Source organism: Varroa jacobsoni, unplaced genomic scaffold (assembly GCF_002532875.2).
Source record: "Varroa jacobsoni isolate VJ856 unplaced genomic scaffold, vjacob_1.0 scaffold_1398, whole genome shotgun sequence".
NCBI classification, from domain to species: domain Eukaryota; kingdom Metazoa; phylum Arthropoda; class Arachnida; order Mesostigmata; family Varroidae; genus Varroa; species Varroa jacobsoni.
This window is the reverse complement of record NW_019214300.1, coordinates 291,131-301,760: the sequence shown is the minus strand read 5'-3', so window position 1 is coordinate 301,760 and position 10,630 is coordinate 291,131. Positions and strand designations below refer to the sequence as shown.

The window sequence follows — 10,630 nt, the reverse complement described above, 5'->3', positions numbered from 1 at the left end:
TAGGCTGACAGGAACTATTGTAAATATGCTGCGCTTATGACATGCTGGAACATAGATATGGCTGGTTCTGGCCGTGACCCGATTGCTAAAAGGCCCTGGGCTGCTTCCCTACGAGTGGCTTTCAGTACAAATCACAGTTCTGCCAACGATGCTGGTCATCATAGGCCTTTGAGACCCAAAGCTGCGGTTCCTTACGCTGCTCGGAGATTACTTGTATTAGTAGTGTCTGAAGAGAGAGTCAGATCAAATAGAAGAAGGCTCGCTAATTTTTGAACGTTTACGTGTTTATCGTTTGTTGATTGAGCTCGGGTTCTGCTTTGCTTGCTAGCTGTCGGCTGAGTTTTTTAGCTAGGCCGTGGATCCTGTCAAAGTTTTGTGTTTTTTGCCAAAAACATTGCTTATAGCAGTCGTTCTACGCTTGATCAATTTTCGTTTTCATATATCCAGGATTGTTTTTGTCTTAATTTAACGATCAGCTTTATTAAACTTTTAATTTAAATATTTTGCCTATTTTTTATTGCTGTCGTCTGTGGGAGGCTTGCTTACGTCCATAGCGCTGATGACTATGATAGTATTTCGGGGCAGGCTATAACGTGCAGAACTCTCAATTTTTTTTGTTTTGTGTACTATTCTAAATAAAATTACAATTGATCGTACATTATTTTAAGGTACAAAGTTGTGTTTTTTTCAACCAGTCGTATATAGTACAAAAATATCGGTTGTTTGGAACTAGCTGTTTTATTTCCGCTATTGCGTATAGATTTTTCTAGACAATATTCCAATATGTGAGAAGAAACGTTTTCTAATGCAATTTTTCTGTGTATGCGAAGAACATGTAACTTTTCACTACGAAGTTATTCTGCGTAGTAGAAACTTAGCCGCTTGGAGTTGCCATACCGAAGTTATACAGAGCTGAAAAGATAATTGTTGAATTTGTTTACGTTCATTAAGAAATGTTTTGTGAGTATTATGAACGCCACTGTTAATCCATACATTTCTTAGATCGCTGTTTTCGTACTTTCCCGCTGACAAAGTTGCCCTTAGCGATATTACCATAAATACGGCCTAGAACTATCTTCTGAGCTAAGTTATCACAAAAATATTAAAGTTCCCGTATGCGCTAAAAAACAACTCTCTTTCAATACGTGGTGAAAAAAAGAATGGAAAACGCTAACTATGACAATTCTATAATACGTACCGTTAAAGTTCGTTCCATTAGAGTCGTTTTAGTCAATTGACATACTAAACACTGCCAAATTAAACAAGCAACTTGAAATAAGTACATCGAAATTTCCCAATTATTATGAGTCTTTTGGTACTATGAGAGAAACATCGGGTGTTTGATCATTTCATACTGTTCCATTGCGTGTGGGGCATTCTCAGTTATCCTCTTAACAAGTTGATCCTTACGTGAGCCTGCGTCTTGTCGATGAGAATTTTTACAAAAAAAAAGCCTTTTCTACAGTTTTCATCGATTTTCGTAAAGCTGATACAGCTGTGCCAGTTTCCATGGAGGTATTCTTTCGCACCTGCGCGTTGAGTTTATGACAAGTCCGGTAGTTTGCAGTTATCTCAGCTGTTGTATCTTCTTCTACGGCGCATCATATTTTCTCTAGCCACTATACATTTTACTTTGACTAGCAGACGAGCTTGTATCGCGGTGTTCTCCGGTACTTCCTGGGCATCATCATCGAGGTACCCATGTGTTGAGTCCGGTGATCACGGCCCACGTAGGAAATTCGATGTATGTATACCTGCATATGTATCTTGGTGAACAAGTGATCAATTGAGTTGGGTCGAGATTTTCTTTCCGTTGCAGTAAGCTTTTACAGCGACGAGCTCGATCATCACCACAACATTTTCTACCTCACAAAACAATCACAACGGTGTCGGCCCTATATGACAGCACGCTCAAGTCGAAGTTGTCGCTGAAAGTCGAGGCATCTCGCCTTTTATGTCTTGCTTATTGCGCCTTCTTGCAGACCGACCCACGGAAGGCCGAGAACTTCGACGAGCATTTCCGCAAGGCCGATGTCAAATTGTCCTGTGTGAACAAACAGGTGATGAAGGCGGCTCAGGGACTCGGCTTTGAAGGGTTCGATTTTGTTAATCCGTTTTATGATGGCGCCTCGGTCTATCTCAAATAGACTTCGTACGGCGTAGCGCACCGACAATGAGGACAGGGAACGATTGCTAAGCCAGGAAAAGGCGGCTTACTTGCGCGAACCCGAGTTAATACAAGATCGGCTTACTACAACCGCTTCAAACAAATAACCATTGTACATTTCTGCAGCAAGAATTTGCCTGTAAGTTTAAAGAGTCAAATTAGGATCTCCGATCGAACATTGCTCGACTAGATTTCATAACCCTCTTTCTACTACCCACAATGAATCTGCCTTGTCGGCGATAGCGACTATGAAGAGAAGAAGGAAGCAGACAGAACTAGCAAATCAGACCTGGTCAAGATCCAGATTCGTTTCGAACCCACATATAGATCTGAATGAGGATTAAAAATATTTGTGGATATATACGTCACTGTCTAAAACATACATACGGGCGGTTCCCGCTGAACATCCGATTTTACTCAAACCCACAGAATACGTTAGACATCTTATTCGTAAAGGGTCGCAAAGTTTTTCCGTCAGAGATTAATGTTCACATCGATACGAAACTACCAATACCACTTAAGGCTCGTACGTCGTAGAAGCTTTTGAAGGCTCTTGATGAGCGAATAATCCTTCTGAACATAGATGTTCTATCGTCGCAAACCTAATGGTCTAATGATGACAGATTGGCAAATCCACTTAATGAATCCGCTTGTACAGTACGGAGCCGTAACAAAGGCAAAACTCATACATACCTGATATAAGCCAGAGTAAATAACTTGAATCTTCGAAAGAGGCATCCGCTTTAGATCTCTAATGTGTAGTCGACATCGGATGCCAAACATACCGCGTCACCAACGATCGGTCGCAGTTCTGAACGGCCACAGTTACTCGATCCTTGATGAAGGATCACACCACAAGAGACAGGCTAAGCAGTTTACCGTTAAATTTATATGCAGATAAGAGTAGAGAGATGAAAAGGAATATATGTTCGTAAACAAACTTCACTGGTGAAGTGCCCCACTAACAATACGATACTGTATTAAATTTAAATTGGGCAAAATCAATCTAGGAGACGACTCGGTCAGGTAGTTCATCTATACGAACTAGATTCGCTTTTCGAGGTATGGTTGCGCGAGCCATTGCTCTAGGTGCTCCTAAAAAAATAACCATACTGATTATCGCAAAGATCAGATTATCAGCCAATACAAGCCTGATTATCAACAATGATCATTACTATTATGACGATGACGCCTGTCACAATGAGAATGTTACTTTGTTGGAACTGTGTCTTTTTTTCAAAGGATGAGTCATTGGAAAGGATGAGTAATATATTGTTTATAATAGCTTTTCACGTTTAGGCAGAACAGCATCTCATTGACTATGACTGTGCCGAGATAGAATCCTCATAGAAAGATTTCTGAGATTTCAGTCCATATACATTGTGGTATAACATATGTCTGCGTATATGTGCGTGCGTAGTATCCAATTCAAGAGAATTTCACTAAAGATATGATAGTTATCCAAAAAAAAATTCTATATTAAAGAAAATAAGCGTAAAGCCCATCATTCAACTAGGGCTGCCTTAAACTAGCGTTGTAAGAAATACTCCCCAGTTACGGTGTCCAACAATCTGAATTTGCCTAATGTTTTTTGTGTGACGTTTAGCCTCAAGATTCATTAGAACGCTCGAGAAATAAAGTAAAGGAAGCATCAAAATGGGCCTGTGCCCCAGGCATCTTACTGCCCATAGCTCGCCAGAAAATGACTTCGTGTTCATTTACGGTATCTGATTGTTAAATGCTCGTGTGTAAACTTTCCGTACATCAGGCCGTTCCTATTGCGTAGTGTCCGACAATGCTCGCTGTACAACTGAACAAAAATAAAAAATACGCCTACAAAGAGATGAGCTGCGTCATTACGATTACGAAACGTGCGTCGGCTGCTAAAACGATAAGACGAATTCGTAAGGAAAATTTGAATTGTAGTCGATGAGCCCGACCGCGCCTCTTGCCTCGCATCTGAGTTTCTCCGTGTTCACAGGGTGATCTCTATCGCTTGAACGCGGCACGAGCCGATATAGTAAGAAGCACAAGATTGGCCGCATGGCTTCAAGGACACTTAGGCCTGTTGCTGATGCTAGCTTATATGGTTGACATAATGTAGCTTTATGAAGAACTTTGCTTGCTAGTAGTGAAATTGTACCAAATAACAGAATAACTGGAAATGTTTGCGTTTATAGCCCATTCCACTTGTCTTGATTGAGCCCCCTCGTGTCTTGCTATCGCAAATGGCTATGCCAAACCTAGTAGTCCTGCGTGCACGTCGCCTGACAAAACGGACTGAAAAGTGTTTCCTGGAAGTTCCCTAAATGGATGGAGGATAGGCATTAAAGAACATTGCTAACCTAGTAACAAACTAAGCTCTGCGAGGAAACATATGATTGTTCGTACTGTTATAATGATGTTTATTTATAATAATTATCTCCTATGTTTTGAGTGTCCCCTGATCAGTATGTGACGTTATAAACGTGATCACATTAAATCTTTCTTCGCTAATTTTCCTTCGAAACTAGGCAAGCTCTTGTCGATCGATATTTAAGATAATCTTTTATTTGCGTTTGTGGTCAGGTCATCGTCCGTACGAATACTGAGTGAGCATAGGATAGTTTACTGATCGACGAGGTACTGGCTCCTCGGACACAGCGTACATATATCCTTTGCTTACATTACATTGGAGGCTGATAACATTATTATCAAGGAAACTATTGCTACTAGATCAAGGAGATTCCGCTAACGAAAGTTGACAATACGATAAGAATGAACGTCTATGACTTGAATAGCTCAGACAAGAACAACCAACAGTTACAGCGATGACCAACTTCAAATTAGATCTTAACTTTACCACCGTAGCCATTAGCGTCCAGTCACTTTCTGTTCATTAGCAGTTACGTTTGATTTTCCATAGAGTGGACGAAAACAGGACTTATATATAAGTTCCGGAATGTCTCTTATTAGTATACATATAACTACTATTCTCTGATACAGGCCGCTAGACGACATGCAGGAAATAGGACAGAGGAAAGCTAACAATTAGATAATCATGAAGCAGGCACACAATAATGGTTACGGTGTCGACTGGTCTATCGTTCTTCCCTTCGAGATGAAGATGTGCGCCTCACGTTGATCGTATTGAAAACAATATTGTTACACTACGAATATGATATTATCACTACCCAATGGTTGATACATTTATATCTACTGTTGACTTATATACATCCTACCGAAAATTTCCTTCTCTCCTTTGAGTTTGCTTTTATCTAATGGCCTTTTATAGTTTTCTCTATCTATAACAGAACTGGCATATAGCGAAGGCATCATATGACCGGTTGTAAGTAACATTTGCTTACGTACAATCAGACATAATATGGTTGAACAAAGCATAAAAATGACACGATTGTTATTATGGCGAGCATATACAAATAAAAAATGGTCGACATAAACAAGTGGACATGTCCTGTCCTGTTGTATGCTATACATGTATGCCTTAGATGTTTCACTGGCGCCGTAGTTTGTTGTCGTATCGTAGTTCCAGCATTTGTCATGGCTGCCTGCGTCTGTTTTACATTATCCAAAGTATTATAATATTTGTAGGAAGGATTAGAAGCGTATCGCCAGATGCATTTAGATTTAGTGCAGAATGATACGCTGGCTGTCGTGTCCTGATGTAGAAACTGATGCTTTCGTTGGAAAGGAGCCTATTTCTAACTGGGCATGCGCGAAAAAGTGTGTAGAGCATCAGTGTTTATATGCAATACACTTGTAGAGATAACGGCAGCAATGCTGGTGACGTACCAGTCCTGCAGCGACCATCACGTTAAAGTTATGGTAACTCACTGAATTTTAGACTTTTGTTCAATTTATTATAGGATGCAAACTCCAGACTTTTCTTGCTAATACTTCACACTAAGACACTATTACGTACGTAAATTAGTAAAGCAATTAAAATTATACGTTAAAGAGAGTCAACGAGGTATGAGTATGTTATTCTTAAAGGTGTAATTTTCGACGGTATAGTATTTAGGCATTTATGATGATTTATATACACATGTTATGACACATATACTGACAAAGCATGAAAACTAGGGTCACGTGCGAATACAGTAAGTGGTCTTATATATATATATATGAAGATAATAATTAACTTAAAATCTGAAATTATCAATACATTGTATCGTAACGCGTTGCTAACCTGCAATTTCGTATCTGTGCGCGTTCATCTTCGCCTTGTTCCCGTGTATCTCTTCTCGTCATCGCTATTTGCGCTTTTCTACGCTTTCGTACTCGGTTTGATCTTCCAGAAACATCGCAAGGATGTGTCCAACTTCGACAAACAGTTCACAAGTGAGAAAGTTGATCTCACGCCGACGGATAAGCTTTTTATGATGAATCTTGATCAGACCGAATTTCAAGGATTTTCCTTCCTCAACCCTGAGTACATTCAGCATATATAGACCGCTCACCGACCTATCTTCTCATTCTATCAACCATAACCGTTGGCAGTCGACCAAGCTCAGACTACTCTGCAGCTTCCACTGTTACTTGCCATAGTCAAGACACTGGTAACGCGTCGGTTCGAGGTCGTTGCGAGGCCTTGACGACGAGAGAACTTTCGCCAGTCGTCCTGCTGTTCATCTTTGCCACGAACGAAGTTTAGGAGGGGTCGAATTCCCCGGTGGGAAAATCAAGGTAAATATATGTGCGCCTAAGCAGGCGAACCGCAAGGCAGCCAAAAGGTATAACACTGACAATATAACCTAAGCAAATGAACGATACGAGTGAACATGAATCATCCGGAAGAACGAATTGGAAAATCACGAAAACAAACAAAACAAGGAACACGTTCTGCTCACCATTGCTATTCATTCGATATAACTGATTCATTAAATACTAGTAGCTACTGGTAAATGTACCAATATGACACATATGTAATATAGGTCTGTCGAGATCGGGATTGGTACAAACACTCAAAAATGACATACAATAATAGTAATAACAGTATAAAAGTGTTGACAAAAATTTGTTGCTGATGCCAGACTGGAATTATGGAACACGTATATATATATATATATATATATATATATACATAAAGTAAACGCCAAAAACTGTATAATGTTGTGGAATAGTAATTTTGTGAACGCCGCTCAGCAGTAACAATACAATCAAAACAGTCGAACCCATTAAACACCAGAAGCTACAGAAGCAACAGCTGAATCAGAGAATTAAACCTTCAATTACAACTATGTCTAATACAGTCTTTAGTTGATTTTAAGACTTTGGTAATAGGTGCCGCTTGCGAAGTGATATCCTTTACTGGCAAAAAATAGGCTGCTGGCCTGGCCGACCCGCTTGTCACTTGAATGTTGGCCTTCCAGGAGGTCGAGCTCAGTGCAACAGTGAAACCCTGTACACTAGTTGGTAACAACCGAGGCGTACCCGTTCAATACGGCGTTGTTAACGTGCGACTAGGCAAACCTTTCAAGTCATATCGATACGGGTAGGCCCGCGTACCCTTGTCGGTCTCATCACGAATTAACTTAAACATCGATCTCGTGGCTTTTCGTAGCGCGCGTGTCATTTGCGTATGAAATGCTAATCGAAAAAAAGATGCCAATATGATAGAGCCAAGGGCTAAAAATAAGAAAAGACGAAGCAACAAGGCAAACACCTCCGTCGCTTAATGATTCAACCTAACTCCCATATATCTATCAATCTTCTTCTCTCGTTCGCTCAGGCGCCCTCTTTAACCTAACTCATGACCACATCGTAGAAAGCGATCACGTGCTCTCCCAATTTTTATTGCATATAGCTGCCAGCAAAAAAAAATTAGCCGCTCTATCTGTTAGCAACTACTACCAAGGATACTTCACTACCGTGGCTATCAGTAACCTCGACTAGACTGTTATGTTAATTTCTCCTAGTCTACAATCAAGTCACTCAGACATAGGAGCAAAATGAGAAGGATCTAGTTAAGTCACAGAAATTGGTCAGTGAATTGTCATTGGCCCTCACCCTACATGGGTTAGCTGATCGCCGCCAAGGTCACCTTATGCTGTTAATGATCATCCGATTGATGACCTGCTAACGAGATTCTAACTAGAAGGTGAAGGGGTCGGGTCTATAAGAAGAAGAGAAGCAAACCAAGACCAGATAATATGACACAGTCTGTCAAATCCAGATCTCCGGCGTGGTAAGAGGATGATACATAGCAAAATTGTTTCCCTGTTTTTCTATGGCAGAACGAGAGCAGAGAATTCGATCGAAAGCTAACGCTGATGTAACATAGGACATTGTTTGGCCCACTCCTTCTAGTACTACAGCTGAGGCGACAGTAAAGAACGATAGCGGCAGCAATAATGTCTTAAGGTATCAGTAAACCTACGATATCCTGTTATAATCGAAATACAGATAATTATCATAGGCATCGTGCGGCTAGTCCTAAAAAAATTGTTAGCGCACTACAATCAAGCGACAGTGTGGATATAGGGAAATACTAGGTGTACTGAAGACGCTGGCGGCAAGCTATCGAGATGCTGATAGAAGAGCTGTTAGCTTACGATTTAAGCTTAGCGAGATTTCTATGCCTCGCACCAGTAGGAAAGATCGCGAGCTTTATTCGGTCTAAAAGTCTGTGTTTTTCTAACATGGTGCATATACTGACGCGGTTGTCCGAACAGCGTAGAATAAAGGCATCTTGTAGGCCTTTCAAACTGCCTTTATCTCCATTACTTAGAGTCGTGACTGCTTTATTAGAAGGGTAACTAAAGATTGACGCCGACATATGGTCGAAGGGTATGCTCGTCAAACGCGTCGTGTTGCCTCCCGCGAGGAACTGATTAGTCGAATACTCGATCTTCGCCCTTCTAGTGATTTAAACATGTACAGCCGGACGCCATTCAGCGTCTACGGCGTTACTATTTATCGCAGAAATAATGAAATCGACCGATTTTAATTTAGTCAGCATGATTAGTGTCAGCAAAAGGAGGCATTATGTTGCTCGTTAACAACTTGTTCAGTTTTGATAGGCTAAGCGGGGTTGACAAAACGGAAATGTTATTTACTTTTTAACTAGCCCTCCACCTCCACCCCTGCGAGTGAAAAACCGCTATTTTATGGTAACGACGTTAATTAACTGTGTTAGCCTTTACAATTCCTGAGCTGTTATAAGGTCTAATATTTAGGAAGAAATAAATATATGGTATTGTAGATATATACATGCATATATCTACAGTATTTTAACATACGTACTGCGAAAGCCGCAAAAGTATCGTAGGAAGCTATAATAGATGCTATTTCGGGGTATCAGATTATCGCAACGGAGATCTGGAAATGCGCCATCCCCCGTCGATTCGATAATGGTATTAAGTGAGTTATCGCGGAATTGATTACACCTCTTCTCGGAGGAGCTGCAATGACTGACTGTTGCCTTTCCAAGCTTCCCATTATCCGCTCGTCTCGTATAGCGGATTAGGAAATGTTTGACATCAATTGTCACACCAATTTGGTCCTAAAGCAGCAGCGAAAACGGACGCCATAGTGAATGAGCAGTGCTGAATGTTTCTCCGCGTTGGCAGCCGTGCTTGCAACACCTAACGTGTTTCTACATCGCTGCGCTGGCCAATACATTGATCCGAGTAAGTTTGACAGATCGCTTCGTTAAGTCGATGAGCTTGAACTTCGGCTCTGTAACGCTTCTATCCTCGGTTGACGATGCTGGCCTCGTGAACTTCATAAGCCGTAACGATGCCACTGCATCGCTAGATCTCTATCTTTAAGAATGAACAGTTACAACAAAGACTTTACCCTCGCCATATATCAAGAATCAGCACGGCCTTGTAATCCTTAAAACGATGGAAGCCAAACGGTTACCGAGGGATACACCTCGACCGATACTTCCAAGGTCCATTTAAGAAAAGTTCGGCAACGGGGCAAGAAGGAAAACGGATGTCATTACAGACGGACACGGAATCTCTCTTGATTCAAGTGCGCAAACGATGCCCTCGACAGACAGACGATGGTCATAGCGTTCTTACGCGTGTGGACACATGCCGCGAAGCCAACTTTCTTGGACTCAACCACCTCTCGCCTGTGATATCTCTATTGACGTTATTGACCACCGAGTGTTATAAAGACAAGCCAATAGTGCAACAGCAGCATACATGGACGTATGATTATCTACTATTATGAAGAAACAGGGGCCGATGGACGAATATACCAACAGCTGCAACAAACTTATCTACTAACAATCCAGTAAAAAAAATATCGAGCATGTTGAAAAAAGAAACGATGAGCCTAAACAAACGAGCAAAGCAAGCCGACAGCTTAACGTAGAAGTGTGTTTTACCATTACATTACTATAACGGATATCTATTGATGTTCATTAATACGAACCTGCTATCATTCGAATCCTATCTCGATGGTTAAGTGCATATAAACAATGTGTATGAACTACCTAACTCTATATAT

At 40.9% G+C, this 10,630-nt stretch overlaps 1 protein-coding gene across 3 annotated transcripts in view; it reads left to right on the top strand.

The window, feature by feature from the left end:
• Pkc53E (Protein C kinase 53E) overlaps positions 1-6,999 on the top strand; it is a 214,868-nt gene extending 207,869 nt beyond the window's left edge. For all 3 annotated transcript variants that reach the window (XM_086972146.1, XM_022849287.2, XM_022849286.2), the window contains one exon: positions 6,466-6,999. In XM_086972146.1, the coding sequence (XP_086828272.1) occupies positions 6,466-6,618 (153 nt within the window). In that variant the 3' untranslated portion in view covers positions 6,619-6,999. The remainder of the gene's footprint in view (positions 1-6,465) is intronic.
• Positions 7,000-10,630: the final 3,631 nt, after the last annotated feature.